The 25214-nt window shown below is 56.8% G+C and overlaps 6 protein-coding genes across 6 annotated transcripts; 4 read left to right on the top strand and 2 right to left on the bottom strand.

The window, feature by feature from the left end:
- Nucleotides 1-824: 824 nt before the first annotated feature.
- Nucleotides 825-4336, top strand: D7B24_002916 (uncharacterized protein; the record flags this gene model as incomplete). The annotated part of the gene is made up of 3 exons (XM_028637111.1): nucleotides 825-856; nucleotides 928-3323; nucleotides 3375-4336. The coding sequence occupies 3 exons, from the start codon at nucleotides 825-827 to the stop codon at nucleotides 4334-4336; spliced, it is 3390 nt and encodes a 1129-aa protein (XP_028490931.1).
- A 1319-nt stretch (nucleotides 4337-5655) lies between these two features.
- On the bottom strand, nucleotides 5656-6633 carry D7B24_002915 (uncharacterized protein; the record flags this gene model as incomplete). Its single annotated transcript, XM_028637110.1, has 1 exon — nucleotides 5656-6633. One exon carries the CDS (start codon nucleotides 6631-6633, stop codon nucleotides 5656-5658), a length of 978 nt encoding a protein of 325 aa, XP_028490930.1.
- A 5636-nt stretch (nucleotides 6634-12269) lies between these two features.
- Nucleotides 12270-13706, bottom strand: D7B24_002914 (uncharacterized protein; the record flags this gene model as incomplete). Its single annotated transcript, XM_028637109.1, has 1 exon — nucleotides 12270-13706. The coding sequence occupies one exon, from the start codon at nucleotides 13704-13706 to the stop codon at nucleotides 12270-12272; it is 1437 nt and encodes a 478-aa protein (XP_028490929.1).
- A 1039-nt stretch (nucleotides 13707-14745) lies between these two features.
- D7B24_002913 (uncharacterized protein) lies at nucleotides 14746-15354 on the top strand (the record flags this gene model as incomplete). Its single annotated transcript, XM_028637108.1, has 1 exon — nucleotides 14746-15354. One exon carries the CDS (start codon nucleotides 14746-14748, stop codon nucleotides 15352-15354), a length of 609 nt encoding a protein of 202 aa, XP_028490928.1.
- Nucleotides 15355-15890: 536 nt separating this feature from the next.
- D7B24_002912 (uncharacterized protein) lies at nucleotides 15891-17251 on the top strand (the record flags this gene model as incomplete). Its single annotated transcript, XM_028637107.1, has 2 exons — nucleotides 15891-17013; nucleotides 17088-17251. 2 exons carry the CDS (start codon nucleotides 15891-15893, stop codon nucleotides 17249-17251), a joined length of 1287 nt encoding a protein of 428 aa, XP_028490927.1.
- A 6923-nt stretch (nucleotides 17252-24174) lies between these two features.
- On the top strand, nucleotides 24175-24996 carry D7B24_002911 (uncharacterized protein; the record flags this gene model as incomplete). Its single annotated transcript, XM_028637106.1, has 2 exons — nucleotides 24175-24222; nucleotides 24289-24996. 2 exons carry the CDS (start codon nucleotides 24175-24177, stop codon nucleotides 24994-24996), a joined length of 756 nt encoding a protein of 251 aa, XP_028490926.1.
- Between the last annotated feature and the right edge of the window lie 218 nt (nucleotides 24997-25214).

The following is a 25214-nucleotide window of genomic DNA, read 5'->3' as shown; positions in this document are numbered from 1 at the left end:
TTCGGCGATCATCCCACTGATGCGACCACTGAGAGGGCCCTGCACTCGCTCGTTCGACTGGCTGACACTTGGGACAGGCCACCACACCACCTTGAGCTGTGTTCCTCTCAGAACCAGTCAAGGTTCCACCACGACATCCACATCCCTTCGTTCGACTCTAACCTCGCCTTACCGTAGGCACACTGGGTTAGCTTCGATATCTTGATGCCTCCTCCCCTTTTGGGACGATACGAACCTGCCGATTGCCCACCATCCTCCATTGCCCCCCAAACATCCGCGTCGACTTTGTGTCCCGGATCCGAGCCTAGGACGCAACACGCAACGTCTTGTGTCGTGTCGATTGACGCCGCCATCCTGTCGCCAATATTCGTCTGCATTTGGCCGCCACACCGTCGTCATTCTGCTAGCGACTTCCTCATTCGACACCACACGTCCTCTCTGTCTCAGACTACGCCCACGCTATCTGTCTTTGCATTATTCAGATCTCCGCCCACGAAATACCTTCCCGCCCGCCGACCAAGTGCCACCTTCCCCGAGCCGAACCCGTCCCTCTCGACTCCACCCCAACGAGTTCACAGGCCAGAGAGAAGCAACCAGACCGTCCCCCATGGAAGCCTCCGTTCTTCGAGTCATCCACCCGTGACTTGATTCGGTCGACGCCTGAACAGCTACTTCCGATTGACCTCACAGCTCTTTCTCCCATACCCGAAGACCGGATCTCCTCCCGTCCTACCCCATGGACGACAACACATGATAACAAGGCTACGCCTACCCCTCGACTGACCCACAGACCTGCTCGCTTGCCATCGCAAGTCTCGCCGCAGATGATCTGGTATCTCCTTTATCCCCTTCGAGGGTATGTCGTCCCACCTGCTCTACCACTCTCCACGATCGAGGGCGTATGCTGACCCCAGTGGCGATCTCCAGAACGACCGAAGCTCCCGTCCTCACACCTTCCCATCCTCTACGCCGAGCCTTCGCGCGGTACGGCGCCTATGCGACTCGTCACGTCATCACCACACTTCTCATCTCCACCGCCGTCGCCGCTGTTCTGATTTATCCCTTTCCTTTCCTCTATACCACTGATTTTACAAATGGCGCCTCCAATCTCCCGCACCATGTCTGGACGCTGGCCCAGCCCATCGAGAAAGCCGCCGTCGAGCCCGACGTCGTGATGCGCTCCGTCTGGGTCCACGGGAGCTACATGCAAGCCCTCGACCGCGAAGTCCTGCTAGGCGCCCTACAACTGCAGGATGAACTTTTAGGGCCGACAGAGAACTTCGATCCCCGCCGCCCCGGCCAACCTGCCATGGAAGTGCGAGATCATAGCCTCGACATGACACCCAATGACCGTGACGCTTTCCATGTCATCAACGGATTGACGAACCAGTCTTGGTTCTTCCACTCACCCCTGCAGTACTGGTACGGCTCGCCTGAGCGCATCAGCTCAGACGCGGACATCATATCCACCGTCAACGAGCGCAAGAGCCAGCCTACTTCCGTCAACACCACGCTCCGGCACTCCATCGTTTTCAGTGGCAAGCATTTCGAAGACCGGAGGTTGCTGGCCGCTGATGCACTCGTCATCACCCTCATCCACTTGCGCGATTCGCCCGTTGGTCGCCAGTGGGAGCGGAAAGCCGCTGCTTTGGCGACACAGATGGCAGACAAATGGACAGCCTACCCCGCCGACGGCAGCAGCATGTCGAATCAGCTTTACGAGTTTCAGTTTCAGCCCATGTCCATCCATGACACCATCGTTCTGGCCCTGGCCTATGGCTTGTCAATGCTCTATTTCTTCGTGAGCATGTCCAAGCTGAGGGCCGTCAAGTCCAAGACTGGTCTGATTGTGACCGTCATGACGCAGATCATGCTGTCTATCCTGTCGAGCTTCACCGTCTGCGCCGTCTTCAAGATCGACCTGTCCAGAATTCCGCAGGCCGCCTATCCCGTTGTTGTGCTTTCAATGAGTCTTGAAAATATCTTTCGACTCATCAATGCCGTTATTGCAACACCCTCAGAACACAGCACTAGCAGTCGCATCGGACACGCCTTTGGCGACACGGCTCCCATCGCCCTCGCGAGCTCTCTGCAAAATGTGCTGATTCTGTGGGCGCTCTCCAAAGTTGTTTCGCCGGGTGTCTCTGCCTTTTGCACTTTTGCCGCCGTTGCCATCGTCTTTGACTTCTTCTACCTGTCAACATTCTTCCTGTCGGTCCTTGGCGTAGATGTAAGGCGCACAGAGCTCAGCGAGGCGCTAGACAAAGCATCATCCAGGGTCACTCGACGCCCGAGCGAGTCTGCTGCACGTGCTAGCTGGACCGACGCACTGCTGCAGGGGAAAATTGCAATGTCCACACGCATTGCCGGCACCATTATCATGGTCGGCTTCGTACTGGCTGCTCAGTGGCATTTCTTCGAGAACCAGACAATTCTCCGCGTGCTTGGTGGCCTGTTCCGCCTGTCAGACACCAAATCGAGCTTGACTCAACAGAAAGAGTCCTTGTTGGTGGATATACATCAGGCCAGAAGTCCAACCTCCTGGCTTCGTCTTCAAGATCACGAAACCGCTCGGGAGGTCATCAGCGTCATCAAACCATGGGCGCACAGCTATATCGCCCAGGTATATGATCCGCTCGTTTTTGTACTGAAAGGGGCCGATCGAACCCCTCAACATCCTGAGCGACCTTTGCTGCCGGCATTGTACGACTTCATTGATCATCACCTTGTTCGCTTCGTGGTGACTGTCATACTCGTCCTCGCAGCCGTCCGCTTGTTTATGAGCTATCTTTTGTGGAAAGAGGATGCAGAGTTCAAGTCGGGACATGACTTCGACAATGAGCCGCTCACGTCAGTTACATCCCTGTCAAAGGGGCACACCCTCGATATTGTCCTGATGGCTGCTTCAGTCGACGGCCATATTGTATCCGTCGGGCTTGACCGCTCGATCCGCGTTTGGGATGTTCGGGCTGGACAGGGGCAGTATGCACTGGGCGAATTTTCCGAGGCCCCAGATCGCCTCTTCCCTGTCTCGGCCATGGCTATCAATGATGAATGTTGTTGGTTGGCCCTTTTGTCGCCTTCAAAAGCTCATCTCTGGCATCTGACAGAGAAAAGATGGGGTCCTTCGCTTCCCGTCGACCTTCAAGGCCACAAACTCCAAGCCTTCTTTTTCGGTCCCGCCACAACCAATTCCTTACCCTCCTTATTCGTGGTTCGCCGCAACGGCACCATGATGGAGCTTGCACCCCCAACTCAAACGGTGGATGATTTCGCTATCTGTAGGAGCCCCTTGGTCTCCGTCAAGCCTCTCACCCAATCATGTAAGTCTTGGTATTACTTGATTTAGCATAAGATTTACTAACTCGGAAAAGCCATGTCTGATCGCGGCTCTCCTCTTTCTGTTTTGACGGCATCTAAAAAGGGCTGCATACATGTGGCCAACCAACAAGACCAAGGTTGGACTTCCGTGAGCCTCGACATGCACTCGCTCGAGGACCGAGATGCTTCTCAGGTCGTACCACTTCCAGGTCTGGACTGTTTCCTCGTGGCACGACAGCACTCGGTTGACCTAGTCGACGGCAAGACGTATCGGCTTCTGCACGTATTCGAGACAGGTCCCATTCAACCCCAGACGCTACGAGCTTTCCACTCAGCTCGAAGGAAACCACAATGCGGATCTGTCGGGCTCATCTCGTTCGGCCTTGCGTACAACGATAACAACACCGGTGATTGCGTCATCCAGACCTATTCACCCAAGGAAGACGGCGATACCATTTGCTTCCGCGACTCAAGTGCCCCGGCAAGTCGAAGCTGTTGCAAGTGGCCCGATACGATCATGTCACAGAGGCGTATCAACAACCCAGGCACGTGGGAGGCTCTGTCAGGCGGCTTCATCGTTGGCGTACGCCGTGATCAGCCCCTTCCCGCCCGGTACAGTCCTGACTCGTCGCCCACGACCCAGGGCCTGCGCCGGCGTATCTACAGCTTCCGACAAGACGACAGGCCCGGCTTGAAGCTGGATAAGTGGGAAATATGGGTCGCTTCACACTCGGGCCGGCACGACGTTTACGAGACAATGCCGCTGCACTCTGACGACGAGATGGGCGGCTGTCTCATGATCTCGGAGCTGGGGCCGATGGTCAAGGTCGGCACGGCCTCTGTTGTCGTTGGCTTCGGGACCATTCTCAAGCTTATCACTGTCGGGCACGAACACTTTGAGGATGGCCACTTTGCTGCCAAGGGCCAGGAACTGCTGAACATCGGCAGTCGGCGACGGAAGCCGGGGCCTGGGACTTCTAGGGCCAAGGCCAACGCGTGGGACAAGAGCCAGTAACCATCAGCCCGTCGTTGGACGCACTGATGATATGTTCGGCGAAAACATCCATGTCCAAGATTGACGATCTGGACCTGGGGGACGGAAGGAGCGGCGTTGCGTTTATATATTATACCATCGACAATTACATACCTACATCCCAGACCTGTGGTAAATGGGTCTTCGGCTTGGGAGGAGGCGGGCGTTGGAAGGATTTAACTCACAAGATACCAGATGAATTTTACTTTAATGTTGATTTCGATTTCCATACCCCTTTCTCCTCGCGTGATCTTTGCAGGTGCCGCCCGCTGGTCACACAAGCTGCACTTCACTTTGCTGTGTTGTCGTTGTCGAACGCCACTGCGCCCGATGTGCTCTGTCATGGCTGCCTCACAGAGCTTGACCCGACTAGACACAGCTAACGATAGTGAACCTCTTGACGAAAGTCAGCCCTCTTCTCCCAGAACCCTCATGCGACGAAGAAGTCGGTAGCCAACCAAGAACGAATGGACTGCGACCCTCAGGCTCTCACGCCATCGCGGGGAGCCGCCAGCAGACTGTGAGACTACTATTTGCACGTTCGTCCATCGTCTAGTGAGTACAGCGGGCATTACGCATTTGTTGCTACTCGCCTGAAAGTGGCTTGCCTCGCTGGTTACGTGACTCCGGGAGGGGGGGACGAACCACTCAACTAGGTTGTTTTGGTTCGCCTCACATTCATCAAAGGCTTACCATGGAATAAAACATGAGATTGAAAGACCTCGTAGTAGAGCAACTAGGGAAATGCATGGGCAGAACACCAGCCAAGGCAGCAACATCCGTGTACTCATGATGAAACCCATCCACACAACATCGCAGCGCGTCGGGCCGGGAAAGGGTTTGAGAAATAGCGCCCATGTGGTGACTACGCTCTCCGAATCATAACAAAGCCAGCACCTGATACGCAAGAAGCGGGACACATCATGCAATTGGCAAGCAGAGTTGAGCAAGCAATGGAGACAAATATAGCTTTGAGAAGCTTAAATATGTTCAATATACATATAGTTACAGAATCCCATTCAACCAAATAAAAGCGCGGCTCGCTATGCAGCTATGTCAATGAACCCTGTGCGCCCTGTGATGCCGAGGACCAAGTCCCTGTTGCTGAGTCCGGGTGGTGTTGGTATTAAAGTTGGTATGTATGTACTGGATTTAGTGATGTACAGTCAAGATGTGTCGCGGTATACGACGAGCGCTGGGGAGCCTGTTTGGTGATTTTCTTCTTCTGAACCGGATAGTGGTAGTTCATCAATGGAGGAGCCGACGCTTGGCGAGCTTATCCTTCCCTTGATATGGTGTGCTCAGATGGGGTTCTCCATCCCCGGGGGCGGCACAGCGGCAGGCGTCTGCGCATACAACGGCTGGGCTGGGCTAGCGGTATCCCGCTGACTTCTCAAGGTGTTGCTGGAACCCATGTTGTTTGTGCCTAATCCTCGCTTCATCATTCTCCCAAGAACGGTGACGAGTTCGCAAGCGTCCGTGAACATGTCGTCGTCCATGCCTTCCGAGGCTTCATACACCTCGGCTATAGCGTCCTTGGCGACCTTGCGGCTACCTTCGCCATCGTGCAAGCAGTCCCATAGGAATGCAGCGTATTCTGTCTTGACGGACAGTCGTAATGAATGGGAACCCCAAAGATACGTGTCTGCCAAACCGATTGCTTGTTGGAAGTACTGATGGGCCTCGGGAAGAAAGTTTTTGGGCTCCTTCAAAAATCGAGCAGGAAGATCGGCAACATTGTGTTGAGGGGCGAAGCCTGGCGGAGGATGGACTGGCCCCCCTTCGAGAGGATGTGTGGGCTGTATGGAGTTTTGCGAGGTGTTCCAGTCACCCTCCATGGCGAGTCCCTTGCCCTTATCGGATCTGGGCGGTGTCGTTCCTGGCAGTACTGCGCTGGTCGCCGGGTCAGGTGTCGAAATGCCGATCGTCGAAACCGGAGGGTTGTTGTGGAACAACACAAAGATGTAATAGAAAGATGCTTGGAGTTTGTACGCGAGCACCTTCAACTCAGTATGATTCCCCACCATGGGTATGACATACTGTTGAAGCATGACCAGGCCCTCTCGTGAAAGCCATATGATATGAAGAATGAGCTCCAAAGACTTCGGGCTTCTGGCAGGATCTGGGCGGCGCTGTTTCTTGGCTGTGACCAACTGTTCTGCGAGGCTGAGGGACAATCCGAGGAGTTTGAGCAGCATGGATGACAGCAAGGGATTGTCTGCTTCAACCGTCCTGGCCAGACGGCCGAGGAACTTCTGATCCACGAGCGACGACGCCATCAAGGCGGCGGTGCAGACTGAGCACAACAGTTCCCAGAGGCTCGATGCTTGACACTATCCACTTGGCAGTTGGGCGAGTGGATATGTCAGGTGATGTCAGGGCGAATACAAAGGGTTTCCGAATTGATTCCCCAAGACTGTTATGATATCAGAGGTTTGCTGTACCTGCCGAAAAGTATGAACCCCGTTGCCTGAGGTTTTTCTGGCAGCTGTGTTGCTTGGGTGTAACGAGTGGTCCCAGGGCAAAAGTGCCGAAGAGAATGGGGAGAAGGGGGGCGTGAGGTGAGAATGAGGTCGTTCGTGGCAGACGGGATGCATGAGAACAGGTGTGAGTGGTGAGGTGAGATAAATCGCCAAGGCTGTCACTGTGCTTTCGCTAAGCGTCTTGCTTGGGTTGAGACAAAAACTTCCCGATGTTCCAGATGTCAAAACAGTATACTACAGGTGCATCTGTTGTCTGAGTGGTCGGTGGTGATTTGAGACAGAAGAGGTTGGTGGTTGGTAATTGGAGGAGGACGGACCAATGTGCATCAAACTGACTGCCAAAGTAGGGCAAGATCAATTGGGCAGACCGGCCAGTGCCGTGAGGTGAGTCCGTCTCAACGCCGGGGGAGGCAGCGACAAGAAGAAGTAGTAAGCCTCTGTGGCACTATTCGTCGCAGCAATCAATTGAGTTTCCGATGCTGTAGACTCAGAGCCTCCGACTGCAAGGCGGGTACGACTGATAGACGGTCGTTCGTAGAGGGCACGACGATGTGTCGCTTGGCCAGGGAACCGTTACCAAAGTCGCCCTTATAAACGGGAGATCCGCAGCTTGGATGGTGGAAAGATTGGCTGATTACGGGGGCAATCCCTGAGGAGGGCCAAAACGAGTGTAGGCAGAGGCAACCGGAGCAAGGTTGAGGCGGTGAGGGGCGGATTTCGCTGGGAAGCCCGGTCCAGAATGAGGTCGTGGCTCGGAGGCTGGCTGGCAGTTGATAGTTGTCAGACGATAGCAGTGGAGACCGATATCTGACCGATGCTAGGCCTGGGGGAAAGGGTCGAGGCAAAGACTGGTGTGCACCGATATGCTGTAGTGCCGAAGTTCTTTAGCTACCTACAGGCCATGTCCATGCGAGATTGGACAGGGTAGGGCTGACTGGGAAATAAATAAAAGGGAAGAAAGCAATCCAAAGCAGGCGTGGCAGAACCAGCAGCAGCAGAGCGAGTGCAAAAGCCTGGAAGATCAAAGTAGCCGTAGCCTGTAGGTATATGTATGCTAAAGGAGACGTGCAGGTCTATGCAGAGATGAACGCAGGGTACGTATCAGCAGTAGCAGCAGCACCATCCGTAGCAATACTGTGCATGAACGAGTGTGGGCCTTGGCGTGGTGGTCAGAGACGCATCGCCATGCTGGTCAACAAAAGCCGGGTTTGCGCCGTCTACTGCCTCCTCCTGGCGATGACGGCAGAGAAGGAAGTGGGCGCTGTGCTGTGGTACCACGAAAGAACCACCAGAGAGGCAGAGTAAAGCCCAGGCGTGCAAGGCAGCGAGAGAGAAAAGGTCGAGAGCGATGATGGGCTGGCGATGCGGAGCTTCGCTGCACGATGAGCTGGCCGTTGGGTTCCACGTCCAGGTGCGTCCGCAAATCAACAAGCTCGCACCCGCGCGCGTCGAATGAGCGTTGGTGTCGACGCTGGCCGCGGCGTCAGCGACGTCTTCGGTGAACCGAGGGGGAGGTTCAGGATGAGTGGCTACTGGCGCTAAGATGCGCCAGCGGGTCAACGAGTATGGGGTGGCTGGGGATGGACGGTTGCTTTCTCCAAGAAGAGTTGAGGGTCCTGTTTCGTTCGTGAGAGAGATTCTGAGGACAGGAACCAGCTCGAGCTCCAGGGCGAGGGTGAGCAGCACAAGAATATGGTCGGCAATCAGCAGGCTGAATGGCCGGCCGAACGAGACGACGCGCTAAATTGAAGCATCGGCCAGGGTCTGAACCTGGTCCGGGTCCAGGTCCATTGGGGATTCAGGGGTGGCTCTGGCCTGTGGTCGTTTGACCCGTGCCGAACTGCTGCTGGAGGAGCGAACCATCCAAGGTTAAGGGTGCATTCTGACGCTGGCCTGGGTTTAGCTTTGTGGGTATCCTGTCGTCCCGTGAAAGGAGATTGAAGGAGACGGCCGGCTGACAAGAGGTGTACCGAGGTGTGACATGCTGTTGTAGGTCAATCATTGGAGCCGTGATAGCCACAGCGATGCATCACGGTGTCTTGAAATGCTAACAAGCAACATATATGAATGAGACGATACTGCCGCCGCCATGGATAAACTGGCTGCGCACTGGTCTGACCTGGCAGTGAGTGTGGTGGTTGTTTGGTACCTGCGCCGTGTTCCAGCTCCAGCGCCCAATCGAGCCAGACCGGGTTTGACCAGCGAAGTCTCGTCGTTGCTTCTGCTAGGGCGAAGCTGGTGACATACAGTGGTCTTGGTTCGCGAGGCTCCTCGAGCAGGACCAAGTGCCATGGGCAAGGATCGATGAGGAATGATGGGCAAACGGACATTTGGTTATGGATGAGGTGCCTCGGACTGCAGCACAAGGTGACACTGGGCTTGCCCTGGTTCTCGACCGGCGTCGTTCAACGGCAAAACCCGTGCGACCTTCAGCTCATGGCCTGCAGCCTCTGTGGATTCGTGTGCGTCTTGGTCTTGTGTCTTGAAACATCCAGATGGATCGTAGGAAGACCCAGGACAAGGGGCTCAACATGTCATGGTAGGGTCGCCGGAGGATGCCTTGTTGAGAAGGTTGTGTGCTCGAAAATCTCGCCTCGGTATGCCGCTCTTCAACGGGGCAGGTACCTGAGTAGGTAGGTACCTAGGTAGGTACTGGATGGATACACGCCGGGGCGGCCTGCCTGGTGACCTACCTTAGGTATCGATGGTGTACTGGACCTCTGGAAACACGAGTTTATGATCAGGGACAGTGCAATGTCAGTCGGTACTGGTGCTCCTTGCCCTTCTCGTCGCTTGACTCGACGCGCCTGGCCACACGAAAGTGACGCGCTACAAGTTTCGATGGGCAGGGGAAGGAAGGACCGACCTGGCCGACCCCACTCCCACCAGCATCGACTTCCCCAGCCACCTCTTTTCCCAAGACACGGGCAACAAGGACCCTTCCTCTGCCAAGGTGGGTACCACTGTCTTCCAGGCCAAGCAAGGTACCCAAGCATGTCCCTACCTAGCTTGCCTACCTAGGTACTACTGTACATGTACTCCACTTGAAAGTCAACATGGTCATGACAACCATCAGCTTCACCTCACTTCGACACCACCAACACCCACATTGGCCTTTGCCAAACCTGCCAGCGCATCCAGGCCAGCGCAAGACGAAGGAACCGCCTCGTTTCTAGCTTCAGCTGAAAAATTGTCCTCATAGGCTTCAGTCAACCAACAGTCCTGGGTCTACTTCGTATCTTCCGCTTGCCAGCCGTGGTGCCCGATCAACTGATGTTGCCCAAGGACCATCATGCCCGCGGCCCAATTCACTTCTACATCGATGCCTCGACTTGGCCTGACAACAGCCCGGCACTTGGCCGCCACATATGCGGCCACCCCTTGGTCGCTCCTCCGACTCTGTTGCCTCTGCTTACCACTCCTGACGTAGCAGCGTGTGTAAAGTGGAAACATTGGGCCAAGTCGAAGCCAACAGGCGGTGAGGGATGACCTTTGCCCGTCCCAAATGATGGGACGAAACTACCTGATCTCACTTGTTCGGAGTCCCTGAGCCCCAGCATGCAAGGCAGAGCGCACGACAGCCATGCGCCATGCGCCATGCACCGTGCCCCTCTCCCACGCGTCTGCGAGACCACGCCAGGCCATACCATTCCAGGCGCCAGCTACGGCGTCGCTTGAAAGTGCCTTCAATCACGGGGTCAGGCAGAACCTCAGGAGCCTACTGGGACGCAGGTCTCGGGTCGCCACGCCCACCCCGTGCTGCTTGTTGTCTCAGACGTGGCCGCCCCGTCACTTTCTTGCCGATGGCATGGGTTGCCCGACAGATAAACGATCTAGCCATCTGTTGCGGCAGCATACGGCTAAGCCGTCAATTACCAACATCATGAACCCCTATCCGAGTCTGACGCCTGACACAACATCTTTCGAGACCTCGATCATGTCACCCTGATGATCCGAAAAGGCAGTCACCTGACGTGACGGGGTTATTCACGGACCCCTCTCGTTCCCCAGCAGAGCCAGCATTTGTCTGCAGCCAGTGCAACAGACAGACGCCAACTTAGAGCCACCCTCTTAGGCTCACAAGGCGAGAGGTTGTCAGCTGACTTGTCTCTTCAGATGTCTTGGGTTTTGTTTCCAGATGACAGATGTGCTGGAGCGAAGCATCTCTGGACCCTCAATCGCAGCCCTGCTTTGGGAGACTGTTTGCTGCCGCAAGGCGTGAAGCAAACATGGGGCTCAAACGGCAACAGGGGTCCTAACGGCCACCTTTAGGTGAAACTTTGTTTTCTATTGGACTCGAGATACTTCAGCCAAGTCGGCTTGACACTTGAAGACGAGGCTGCCTACAGCTTTCCAAACAACTCACCTTCCCATGTGTGGTCACATTTCGGTGCCCGAAGCTTTCGTTCAGTCGATTTACTACACGTCGTCGCTGTTTGCCAACCTTTATCGACTGTTCAAGGGGAGGCAGCAGCTTGGTCAATATTCTAGTCAGAATGGGCATTCTCGTTTAAGGCGCTTGTGTGACCATGTTCAAGATAAACTCCACGCTGTCAACATCGTCTTGTGAATATTAGAATCATTGTTGACGTTGCTCTTTTATTTTCGCTATTTTTGCCCTGAGCGCCTGCTCCGTCTCCGTCTCGGCGCAGACTGAGACCTCGAATTCAACACCAATATCGGCCACGCCGTTCTTACCAAAGCCTGAACTCGGCCTCTCAGAAAACAGGTCATTCTTTGCTCAAAATCCAACCCACGTGCAAGCTGGACAGCCACGCAATCTGGTCAGCTTCCACCTTGTGAACAGAACAAACGAGCATGGTGTAGTCATCACTCTGACCGTCAACAGCAACATCACTACCCATTCTATCCGCCGAGCAGCAAGGGGAAGACAAACATCATGTGCCAGTACTACGCTCATGCATTCGTCTGCAAGCATCTTACCTTTACATTCGCCCGCTTCTGTCACCCAGCTAGCCTGATTCAAAAGCCATGCGGGCACCGTCAGATATGGCAGACGATCCGACTCGATGAGCCTTGCGACGAATGTCATACCTGGTTCCCCGACAAGTATCCATCGAAGAGATCAAGATGTTGATGAACCAGGATTTGCTGACAGAGCTTGGCGGCGTAGGGTGAAGAGCTACAAATAGAGAGGGAGGGCATATCATGCATGATGAACAGCACGGGAAATAAGCAGGACTTCTTTCAAAACCACTTCGCTGCGTCTGGAAATTATTGCTCGTCTTGGCATGTGTCTCTCTCCAGGTCACCAGCTATTTGTGACGGGAATAGTTTGCCAAAGGCTGGCCATAGGCAAAAACACCTTCGGATCCGTGAAAACCCACCAGGGCAAGAATGGAACCTCCAGGAACAGCCCCCCCCCCCTCTTCACAAGCCGGCCAACTCCGGATCCTCCTCGTGCGTACTTTTCACGTCATCGCATCATCCGGCACCTCCCCAGCCAGAGCCGGGTCGAGCAGCTCCTCGCTATCGGCGACGCTGCTGTTCCAGCTGGCGACCATCTGCTCGAACCTCGCGACGCGCGGCAGCATCTGCTCCTCGTCAGTGACGCCCTGCCCTTCGAGCTTGGTCTTGATGAGGTGCAGCGGCAGCATGCGTCCCGTGACATTGAAGAAGTTGGCCTGCATCTCGAGCCAGCGGTTGCCGAGGCGGCGGTCCTCGAGCGAGGCGAGCAGGCGGCGGTCGCGGCGCGAGAAGCCTCGGTCCGCGAAGCCGGTGGCGCCGGTATATTTGTCTTCGTGGTCTTGGGTGGTGCGGCGACGCGGGTAGAGGGCTGCCCAGAGATGGCGCTGCATGAAGCGGTCCTGGCGGCGGCGCTCGCGCTCATGGGCGAAGGGGTCGGGGCGCGGGTCAGGGGAGTAGGGGTCGAAGTCATCGGCGTCGTAGCCGGCTTCATCACCGTCGGAGGAGGAAGAGGTGGTGGACGAGGGCGGGGAGGCGAGGAGCGCGGCTTCCATGGCAGAGAGGGACATGGAGGTCGTCGAGGGGGGGCTTTTGGACGAGGACTGGGTCCTTCTCTTGGTGTGGACTTTGATGTTGGAGTTTTTCTCGTCACACGTTTTCTCCGCGTTGTCTTTTGACGCATCGTGCTCGGCGTCTTTGGATGGTTTCGCTTTCTGAGACTTTTCTGGCTCGGTGGTGTCCATGCTCGCCTGCTGACTAGTTGGTACCGATGCTGCGTTCGCCGTGACGACCTTTATCTCATGATATCGCTTCTTGACTTCGTTCTTTCCCCGGCTGATGGCGTTGCCAATGACGGCCCAGGTAGCATCGTCCTCTTTCATCCCTATGATCATGGCATCGTCCGACGCAGTCCACTTGTCAGTCGGAGCAGTTGACGGCATTGGCCTGGCGGGATCGTTCTCGGAAGCGGTCGTCGTGGCGTCGATGGAGGACGTTTGAGTCGACTCATCTGTCTGACTTTTGTCCTCGGCGAAACTCACGCTCTTTTCACTCTTTTCCTCCATGACAACCTGAGCAGTCTCTCCAGCGCTGGTCTCAGGGGCGCTGGACGAGTTGTCGGCCTCGACCGATTGGACTTCAGCGGGCGTCTCGGCGTCGGTGCTCGCCTTTGAGGGACTCGACTGATCATCGCTCGATGCCTCTTCGGTAGCGGAAGAGTCTCCAGAGCTTTCGGTGCTGAGGTCTGCTGTTGGCGTGGTTTCCGACGTTGACTTGTCATCGTCTTGAACCGGGGTCTTCGTGGACTTGTTCTTGTGCTTGTGTTTCAGGACGTAGGGATCCAGACCGAGGAGGAGGTTGACTGCTGAGATGTGTACTTCTTCATCAGACGGAACCTGTTCGGAGACTTTGCTTGCGTGCCTTCTGCCTTTGGTCCTGTCCATTCTGATTGTCTGGGATGGAGGCCAGCTGGTGTGCTGTGAGATGGGTTAAGGGTTGTAAGGTCGAAAGATCGGTTCGATTACCATGGACAGAAACATGGACAGAAACCCACGAAAAGAACGCTCGCCCTTGATTTATCTGCGTGGGGGAAACGAGAAACGAGCCTCAGGTCGCAAAGGTGGCATATGAATGCGTACGATGTTGACAATGCGGCTGCCCCTTTGGTGTGCGGCGACTTCACTGTCAGAGGGCTGCCGGCCGGTATTGGATGGTCAGCAGGTCACTGCCTACAATAGCTTGAATGGGAAGAAGATGTTGAAGCCTGTTTTGATGTCCACTTTCCGTGGCCGAGCTCTTGCCGTTGGTGTTGTTCCAGGTCGTTCACAGCACGCCTGTGCTCCATGGCTGGATAGTTTTGTGTCCAACAGCAAACTCTGCTACCCCAGCTCATGATAACACCCTCCAGATGGATTCAACAGGCACACACAGGAATAGATACGCCGTGGACCATGTCACGCCTAGTGTCACGTCAGCCCGTGGAGTGTTTGCCGGCGCTGGCTCCTGTGCTACCTTGTAGCGACAATTGGGTAGCGCTCAACTCCACGTATGATCCGGCTACACTAGCCTCACTTTACATGCCGCGATGAAACCTCAAAATCGGAGCCGCCTCAACGCCGAGGGGCTTACAAACTCTCCCCGCAATGCTGAAGCTTCCCAAGTGACGCATTGCTGTGAAGGGAGGTGGTGAAAGGGGGTCGTCGTCCTCGAGCCAATCGCCCACCCTCTAGACCCGCTGACTCATCCACAACTTGACCTCACGGCAACGGCATGTCTTTTATCTCCCTCTGTTCAGTTCAGCGATACCACTCATCTTGCCCTATCTTGAATACCTACTTGCAGACCACTCACCAGGCTACCGACTTGTCTGTTATCCTCGGCGCCAAAGCGCAGCAAGCTAGACAGACGGCAGAGACGCGCCAAAGCCAAAGAGAGAAAGAGAAAGAGAGAGTGTGTGTGAGAGAGAGAGAGAGACCAGCAAAAATGGCGACGCTCCCTCCCCTCCCCGCGGCCTACCAAAAGGGCCTCGACCTCATCGACGAAGCCCACGCCCGCGACCCCAAAGCCTCGGAGACGACACCGCCGATCCCCTACGAACTGCACTACGCGCGCAAGATGACGCGGTGGCTCGCGGCGCGGCAGCCCGAGGCCGGCCCGGCGCTCCAGCTGGCGTGCCGCGCGCAGCACTTTCGGCGCTGGGAGATCCCGCGGTCGGCGTACCCCATGACGCGGCCGGGCTACCTCACGTGGCGGGCCAAGCTCAAGTCGCAGGCGGCGGCGCAGGTGGCCGCGCTGCTGACGGCCGAGACGGACGTGCCGCCGACCGACGTGGCGCGCGTCGCGGCGCTCATCAGGAAGGAGAACCTCGCGGCCGACGAGGAGACGCAGGTGCTCGAGGACGTGGCCTGTCTCGTGTTCCTCGACGACCAGTTCGACGGCTTTGAGAGCAAGGAGGAGATTGACGAGCCCAAGATTATCGGCATCCTGCAGAAGACGTGGGCCAAGATGAGCGAGCCGGGCCGGGCGCTGGCGTTGAAGATGGATCTCAGCGAGAGGGCTACGGCCTTGATCACCAAGGCCTTGGCTGGGTGAGCGGCACGGCCGGGGTTCCCACACAGAATGGAATTCAAAAGAAAAATTCACATAAAAAATGTTCACAGCATCAATGAACCCCAGGAATGTCAGTTACCGTGTCGCCTGATGATAGGGCATTCACATGTATCGTTCAGAGAACCTACCTAAGGTAGAGAGAGGTACCTTGCCCAGGGAGGCTTCTTGCCCACACTAGCCACATGCAGCAAAGCCGCAACTGCGCCACTCGGCATGAGCTTCACCGAGCGCTGCCGCTTGGCCGCTCTTCCCCCACCGAATCCACCGCCCCCGGATCGCCTCCTCCACGTTGATTCCCCTCCGATCGTGCGAGCATCCACCCGAGGTCGCCTCTTCTTATGTTGAACGTTGCAGACGTCTTCTCATCAATGGACTATCGCTGATTTCTTCTCCTGATCAATGAGTACCTGGCATGCTCACGTCTGCTCTCTACACAGCCCAACTGATCTGAACCCGCTCAGACTCTCATCATTGCGCACGGCACCTAATCTCATTATAACCATCACCCTCCCCTTACAATGTCTCCAGCATCATCACCCTTCGGCTCAACCGAGGCCCGGCAGAGCCCCGAAGCCCCGACAAACGCCGGAACGGTATTCCCTGCGCCGGCCACCTCTCAGACCAAACCACCTCTGGATACCCTCATCAGCGCACATGACTTCGAGGCTGTGGCATCAACCACCTTCCCCCCAAAAGCCTGGGCCTTCGTCTCGTCTGCTGCCACCGACCTTCACACCAAGCGTCGCAACGCCGAGGCCTACGCCTCCATCACACTGCGCCCCCGCGTCCTTCGCCAGGTCGCCACGGTCGACACGAGCACGACCATGCTCTCGCACGCCACCCGCCTGCCCCTCTTCGCGCCGCCGACGGCCATGGCCAAGCTCGTCCATCCCGAGGGGGAGAAGGCCCTCGGCCGCGCACTCAAGGCCTCGGGCATGCCCCAGACCGTTTCCGTCAGCGCCAGCTTTTCCCTCGCTGACATACTCGCCGCCCACGCCGCCCACGACGTCGCCACGCCCTACGATGTGCCCGTCTTCTTCCAGCTCTACGTCGACAAGAACCGCGCCAACTCGGAGCGCCTCCTGCGCGACGCCCAGGCCCGCGGCGTCAAGGCCCTCGTCCTGACCGTCGACGCGCCCCTGCCCGGCAAGCGCGAGGCAGACGAGCGCGTCCGCTCCGATGAGTCGCTGGCCTCACCCATCTCGGGCGCTGCCGCCAAGAATGACGCCCGTGGCGGCGCCCTCGGCCGCATCATGGGCAGCTACATTGACGCCAACGTCTGCTGGGACGACATTGCCTGGCTGCGTCGCACCGTGCCGGGGCTGCCCATTGTGCTCAAGGGCATCCAGACCTGGATGGACGCCGTGCGCGCCGCCGAGCACGGCGTCGAGGCCATCATCGTCTCCAACCACGGCGGCCGCAGCCTCGACACGAGCCCTGCCACCATCCTCGTCCTGCTCGAGCTGCAGAAGAACTGCCCCGACGTCTTTGACAAGATGGAGGTCTACGTCGACGGCGGTGTCACGCGCGGCACCGACATTTTCAAGGCTCTCTGCCTGGGCGCCAGGGGCGTCGGCGTCGGCAGGGGATTGCTCTACGCCCTCAACTATGGCACCGAGGGCGTCGAGCGGTATATCGATAGTGAGTTCAGCCCCTCATTGCCCCCCTTTGCTTCATCAAAGAGGGCGGCGAGAACAGTCTCTGACATGGAACAGTTCTGCGCGATGAGCTCGAGACGACGATGAAGATGTGTGGGGTGACCAGCTTGGACCAGGTCCATCCCGGTTACCTTAATACTGCGGCCGTTGATCACCTCATTCCTGGAAAGGAAGAGCACCCCTATGCGAAATGGAGACCCAGCCAGAAGAGTCGTCTGTAGGACGAATGACCCTGGACAGACAAAGGTACCAAGAGCTCTGGCGTATGACCAGGCCACACACGCGCATCACATCGCCTCTCGGATCTCGAAGGATGACTCCTGCGTGCACCATGGAGTTGCCCTGTTCGCATGGAAGAAGGTCGTCGGAAGACAGGGCTCACACACAACCGCTCCCTCGGAGCATCTATGACGGGCTCACGTCACCGCCCGCCCCCCTCCATGGACACTCAGCTTGGCCACTTCTTGCTCTATAAGCGGACGGCGGCTAAAGGCCCCCCCCATCGGATAAAGACTAGATTTGCCAAATCACTCGCAACAACGGGCGCACAAACACGAGACTCGTCTGGCCGGGCGAGACCTAACTCGTGGGTGGCAATAAGCTGAGTTCTTTTGGAACCTTGATCCTTGCAAGGCTGCAATGCAGTCGGTGCACAGAGACAGATATGGAAGGCGTTGAGCGCGGAGCCTCGGATAGGAACCATACCTACCTACAGTTGCACTTACACATTGGTGCATTCGGCGATCTTACCGACCATGCCATGTCCATGCTATACATCTTCTACAATGTGACATCCTGATGTTGCGTTCCCGCCGCTTATAGATGTCGGGCCAAGGTTTAGCAGGCGGGCTGCTCCACTGTTGGCCTGCGTAGCTTCATCTCAAGGCCATGGCGGTGCCTGTGGTGTAACATGAGACGTGACAATATGGCATGCAGGCTGTGAACGAAGGATGATGGCAGGGTTCCGAGAAGCCGGTCGAAATAAGACCATAGCCTACTATTATAGGCAACCTGAATTATCGATATACCTCTTTCGCCGGTCTGGCCGCATTCGGCCTGCTGTCTGAGTTCGGGGTAGACTCCTGTTAGCAGCGGCAGCCCAACGGCTGCTCAAATTAAATACAACCAAGTCTCGGGACGATCCGATCGATGCACCACTTATTGAGCTCTGACGGCGTGGAGCAACTCACTTCTTTCTACTGGATCGTCTTTTCCCCCGAGTTCGCGTTGCTGTCGAATGCTGTACGAAGTGAGAGCCCTGTACTTCTGTTGTGAGTTGGCGGCGACCCGGTGCTTTACGAGGCAGTGAACCTGGAGTTTTAGAGACGGCGTCATATGGTCGTTTGGTAATATCACCCCCGGTGACGTCGCCGAAACATCGTGAGAGATTTGCTATCCATGGTACATGCGGGATAAATGACCCATGCAACCCCACACGCCGTATCCTATGGCACGTAGAAAGAACGTTTCACCAACTCAGTTGATCCTACATACTCACAGTGAGAACATCTAGACTTTCCCCTCAGGCGGAAGAACCACGGGTCACTAACGATGTCGGTGTGACAGAGCACGACCACTTCCTTCACGCGCGCGTGCTCTCCCTGTGGCGAGTGTTGACAGGGTGATGACAACATGGCCTCACGGCTTTGATGCAGACGACGAATGGCCTCGGACTTGTTCGTCGAGCTGATACCACGTAAGATATGCGAGGCCGGCGCTGAGCGGACTGGTTGGGAAAGACACTCGGGTGTCGCGGTCAAACATATCGGGCTCTGCCGCATATGCTGTTGAGACAGTGATGCAGACATGACCAGATGAATCCAGTAAGCTTGCGAAACTTGACGTAATTCGCGAGTCAATAATCTTCCATCTGTGCAACATGCTGCTTGAGATTTTCGCCGGACTCGTCGGTTCCAGAGATGATGGCCGTGTCAAGTGGAAGACCACTGCCTCCGATAGACCGTTGCATTCAGCTAGACGCCAACATTCTGTGGACAGCGGATATGGAATGCAGATGCCTCGTTACACACAATGCCAAAGTAACGCGGCATGGAAGGTAGGCTGAGGAAACGGAGACCTGTGAAGATCGTACCGCAAAAGTTACGGTTGAAAGACTCCCGACGCCGGCCACGATTTCACCATCTGCGAGCACAGAGCTACAGTGAAGTTACCGATGTCGATGTCGACATGAGCTCGAGAAGAGATGGATCGTAGGGCCCAAAACCACGGAACTGATCGGATCGAATATGCAGTCAGCCGTCAAGCCCACACCAAGCCACCCGCTCAACATCGAAATACTTCCTGCTTTCCAATGACGGCAACAGAGACATAGAGCAGCCTAGGTCCGTTGGAGCAGATGCAACCCCAATTGGAACTTCTGACCCGAGACCACTATGCAGACCTTTCGAGTCATCAAAGTATATCGTCTCTGCCAAGATGATGTCCCGTCCCGTTGGAGGTGGACTGACATCTAGCCGGAAAGCTCAAACCGGCACCCAAGGCAATGAAATGTGCACGCATGGGCTGATTTAGTTGTGGAGCAGGTAGCCAAGGAGCAGTTGCCAGTGGACGAAGAGGGCTGCATATCAGGATGTGTTACACGAGCAGAGAAACGTCGAGTCCAGGCCAGCCAATGCCACGGAGCAGCCGATGCATGGATTGGGGTAGTAATTGCCATCGGCACCCAAGAGAAGGTTGTATCTGTGGCGGGGCTTTGGGAAGAAGAGCCTGTGTCTTGGAGAACAGGCAAAACCCTAAAACCTAAACATCTGGTGGCCGGGTTGACCGGTTCGAGAAACAAGATCTGAGGAGCTGGGCCTGTCCAGGCAGGCCTGTTCTTTGCTCAAGACAAGAAGTGGCGCAAGACGAGTGACATGGAATGTCGGCTCGAATTCGGCAAGCCGCCAACGACTCCTTGGATAGGCCTCTTAGGAAAGGATAGGAACGATCGGACGTTGTGTCGGGATCCCCTTTGGAGTCGAACTTGGCCTCGACCGCGTTGGGCCTTACCGCTTGGCCTGCGAGAAGAAGCACACTCGAAGCCGTTGCTTGTACTTCTTGTGTTTACTACCTACTGTACATGTCTCGCACACGTGCCAAGACTCGGGTTTCGAAATTGCCGGCTGATTGGCCCACGATGCTGTCGATCTCTTGGGTTGCTTAGGTTAAGATTGAGTCCAACGAGATTGCTGTAAGGCTCGATACAGCTCGATATCCTCTGATGTCGTGTCCTGCTCGAAAGGGGCGAGACACATTTCAGACGAGATGGAGGGATTCGTTGTCCCCCTAATTGAATATCCTATGTCGGAGGGCATGGCTGGATGTCAGCAGTCGACAAAATTTCATGTCTCGTGCGCGCAGCTCTCCACGGATCCAATCGGCATGCTTTGTGATTTCGGACATGGCCCGTCGAGCTGTCAGGCTGCGCCCACGGCAAGATTATCTGATGCCTCAGGTGAGATGTGACAGAGATCACGACTCACAAGATGAGCGGAGATGACGTCGGACTGTTTCTCGGAGTTGAGAAGAACAAGATGCCGATCCCTCACATAACTCCCTCGAAAAGCCACTCGACATCGACATGATTTGTGATAGCACAGAGGGCGAGAGGGTTCGCACGAGCACACTTCGTATCGATGGCTTTGCTTTGTGGAGGAGAGGCAACGGCGGTAGGCTGAGGGGCTGGGGAATGGTTAGAGGGGCCCTGGCCAAGGTTGGTGGGGATGGCAGCGACCTACCTATCCTGAGTTAACCACGTTGGGTATGTACGTGCTTCGGGGGCGCTGGGGGGGTGCGCGTTCAACAACCGAATGCTCTGTGCGCCCGACAGACCGACAAAAGAGCTGAGGCCAGACAGGTGTGCCCTGGAAACCCGCCGTGGGCGTGCCGATGGCTCGTGAGCTGCGTTGCAGGTGCGTTACTCGATGGCCTGCGAGGGTGACCCCTGTCAAATCTGGTTGGTTGCTCCCTGGCTTTTGCCTCGAGGAGCCACCTTCTTCACTACCTCAGTGTCACGACCTGAGAGGCGCAGAGCTGCAGAGAGGGATCCAAGTACTTCTAGTACCTGGGTAGGGACTCGTTAGTGGTGCAGCGATGCAGGATCACACCCCTCTTCAGTCTCGCCCCGGCTCGACGACCGCATGGCGACGGGAAGGGGGGGGGGGGGGGGGGGGGTGAGAGGGGCACCTAGGTACGCTGCCGCGCCTGGGTGGAGGTGCGTATCACTGGATGTCGAACCACCGGACAGGCCGTCTCCGGGTTGTGTTCCCCGTCATGCTGAGATCATTGTACCTCTGCTGAGCGGCCAATGGATGGAGGGTCTCAATGAGCGGCATGTCCGTAGAAATAGTACTTGGAAGCAGATGGGGAGGAGGGCCGCCAGAGGTGCCTGTATACACCAACATCAATGAGCAATCAAGGATGCGCGTCTGTTGAGTACTGCCATCCACCGAGTGCAATGTAGGTAGGTAAAATGGACTGTCAATTGGCGCTGGCAGTTGAACTTTTCTTGCCTGTTATTTCGGAGATATTCCAGGGTCCAGCTTCCACTGGTTGCACTTGCTTCAGCCGTTTTGTCGTTGACCTGGGCTTTCGGAAGGGACCGCGGCCTCACAGGGCCAGTAGTGCCTGCCTGCCACAGGCCTCGTTGGCGCCACCATGACCCTTGCTGCCCGCCTCGCGCCGGCCATCTCATACGCCCTGAGCAGGAGCGAGTGGGGAGGAAGGGGAGCTGTAGCCGCAACTCCCAGTCGTAACAGCAGCAACAGCACCTCCATCTTGATTGTTCTTGCCGAGACCCCCTTACCCTGGTGCTGCGTCTGCTCGCCTTGATCGGGCAAGCTGACGAGAACTCGTTGCATCAGTGGACGCTGTCTCTGTCATCCCATTGATCTCACGCCTCCACGCCTCTCCTGAACAAAGCCACGTCTTTCTCTCGTTGCTTTTCCCCTTCCAGCCCATCCGCGCCCTGCACCTTTACCCATCTGTATTGATGCTTGTGACTATTCTTGTGCTTGTGCTTGTACACATACGCCTGGTGACCGGCTCTTCAATCTCCCAACTACCTGGAAACCAATATGAATGACACCCTGTCACAATGCCTGGCTGGTTCCCCTTCCTTTTCGATGCGTCTACCTCATCGTTTCTCGCCAAGCAGACCCCCACTCTCGTGAAGCGCCTCAGCCTGTGGCCCTCCACTCGAATCAACCGCCGACCACCAACTACCACCGTGCGCCATTCCCCAGCTCCAGCTCCAGCTCCAGCTCCCAGCAGCTCCCAGCAGCTCCCAGCAGCCTCCTAGCAGCTCCCATCTCCCAGCGTAAAAGCCACAGTCCCCGAACGGGCAAGACATCAGGATCACCAAGTCACCCCCCGGTTCACACTTTTTGTCCCGTCGCACACCGGCCCCGGCTGAGTATGCAACCGCTAGGCCACCGGACACCGAGCCATCGTGCTCCCAGTATATTCAGCGGCACCATTGAACAAGTGCCCGCAGCTAGTCACTCTTCTGTTGGTCCCTCCTTTCCTCTCCGCCTTCTCCTCCTCCACGCAAAACACCTCACGTCGGCCGAAGAGAGGGGGGTGGCCTTCGGAGGGGTCCTTGACTGCTTGGTCCTCCCCCCCCCCCTTCCCCTTTCCCCCTGTGGGAGTGGACCTCGTGCTGAGCTTCAGCTCGGCCAGGCCAGGCCTCCTCACGCACGAGGCAACGACTCGTCGGGAATCGTCTCCTTTTTCGCTCTCGTTCGTTTTTGTTTCGCGCATCCTGCTCGCCGCCCTCCGCCCTCCGCCGCCACCCCTCCCTTTTCATGTCTTTCACAAATGCTTGATGGTCATACCTTACCCACCCTGGGCGCCGGCCTTCAGGCCCTTCCCTGCTGTGCCTACCTACCTACCTTGCCCTGGTCCTTTTCCGTCGCTAGTCACTCGTCGCTCGTTACTGGTCAACGGCCGACGGCCAAGCCAGCGAGGCAGGCAGGCTGGTGGAGGCATGCAAGTGTCGTCCGCAACGCAAGCCATCTGCGCCTGCTCACTACTCACTCACATTGGACTGACCTGCATGAACACTGACCCCGGTTCTTCGCCGTCCGTGGCTGTCGAGAGTGCAGAGGCAGGCACCAAGCAGATTGGCTTCACCCGTTACTTTTCTCGCGTCTCCCGGTCGTCTCTTCTGTCTCCCTCGACATCCTTGGCTCTGGCTGCCCATGCATTTCCCATCTCGAGTCCTTTCTGGCTTTCACGGTGAGGTAGCCGGCGCCTCAACCGCGGACCTGATCTGCCGCAGTGCCCAGGGCCACACAGCCTGCCCACCTACCGAGCGTAACTAAGGTACCTTAACCTAAGGTGCCTTAACCTAAGGTGCCTTAACCTAAGGTACCGAGTAGGTAAATCTAGCCGTCACTCATCGTTCCCTGCCTACCTCAGGTACTATTGTTCTGCTGTGGAGAAGACTGTACCTCCTCCCTTGGGGGCATCTGACCGTTTCTTATTCAACCTTTCCCCGGACGGCTTCCCATATCTCCGAACGACGCCTGACGCCATTAGGGTCGACCTGGAGGACAGACAGGCAGGCGCTACGGCAAGCACGCCGACGGTGAAGGTGGTACCTGCGTTGCTTGGCCTGGCCTCTTCTTTTGCCTTTTCCTCTCTTGCCTTCCATCTCCAAACTGATATAAACACCACGCCCACCCGCCCGGCTCACTCACTCACTCATACATACATCGGTGGCAACCCATCCGCCAGCCAGTCCCGGTCTCCTGTCCTATCTCCTCACCGCCACTCTGCCTCTGTATCCATACATACACGGTACGGCATCCGTACTCGGTAGCCCCAAAGCCCACTCTCGACGCTGGCCTAATTCCTGCCCGAGTTCCGTCCAATCCCACACCCACACCCCCCTTCTGCAGAACTAGAACAGCCTACCACGCGACCCCCGTCCATGCGCATCTCACACCAGGGCAGTGTCGTATCCATCCCATCCTTGACCCTCCGTCTCCGGCACCCAGATCTGAATTCTTCGCCTTGTCAAGCTCGCCTGCCGGATCCTGTGTTATTAGACACCTCGGAGCCCTGGCTCCAAGCTGGACACGAGTAGCCAGTCATCCGTGACAGCTCGCATCTCGACCGCACACATCCCCTCTCCTTCGACATGGCTTTTGCCAGCGGTGCCTCTGCAGGGCCTTCATTCCATGCCCAAGTAGGACACGGCCTCTCCTCCTTGGTTCTCATGTGCCTAGAGGCAGACTGCTGACAAGGCTCGTAGGACCCCAACTTTGACATTTTCGACTGGTACAACCACTTCCAGTCCTGCGTTCGCTACTTTGTCGACCGTGCCCAGTACGACCCCCCCGTCCAGGCGGTGGCTGCCTTTGTCAATATCCGCCTTCCCTACCAGCAGCACCCGAATCCCGTCTTGTCGTTCAAATCCGCTCCATCTTCACCTGCCGCGGCCGCCGCGGCAGCGCACTACCCCTCGGCTCCCAGCAGCAGCCGCGGAGGCCCCGGCCCCTCGGGCTTCCCCCCCTCCTTCGGCGGATTCCAGGCTCCCGGCTCCGCCCTCCCCAACACGGCAGTATCCCCCATCCCTTACATCCGTCGTCTCGTCGCCACGGGCTTCGACTATCCTGCCATTCTTCATGGTTTCTTTGGCGACGACTGGGTGGCCGGTGTGGGGCGCCTGCACGAAGCTGAACGACGAAACTACCTCTTCGCCGCCAAGAGTCGCCCTTGGCTGAGCGTCAAGGACTCGTACGATATGGCGGATGGCCAGTACACGCCCTTCCTGCGCCCGTTGCAGGAGCCATCTGAGAAGGAGATTAAAGCAGCAGACGCCGGCTGGAGTGAATGGCTATCCGTTGCCGACCGCGAGTGGACCGAGTGGATGGCCATGGAAGACTGGGTCCTCGGCCCACGCGCACCTAGGGGGGCTGGGCCACCAGGCAGAGGTATCAAGATCGAAGATGATGAGTGAGCAGGGGCTTTCTGTTGGCGTAATGTGGGACGAGCTCATGGGGTGGCGGCATCGGAACGAGATCACCTTTGTGCTCGAGATCACCTCTAGGCTCTCGTCGACCAGGACGCGGCGTTTTTTTTTTTGGGTGGACCTAGCAACAACACTGACCTGGAGTCAGATGAACACGCGGGCTCGACTAGTGTACATTGGGCATGGGAAAAAAAGAGAGCCTGGAA

The sequence above is a fragment of the Verticillium nonalfalfae genome (assembly GCF_003724135.2).
Source record: "Verticillium nonalfalfae strain VnAa140/NRRL 66861 chromosome Unknown scaffold_177, whole genome shotgun sequence".
NCBI classification, from domain to species: domain Eukaryota; kingdom Fungi; phylum Ascomycota; class Sordariomycetes; order Glomerellales; family Plectosphaerellaceae; genus Verticillium; species Verticillium nonalfalfae.
This window is presented reverse-complemented; position numbering and strand designations above follow the sequence as displayed.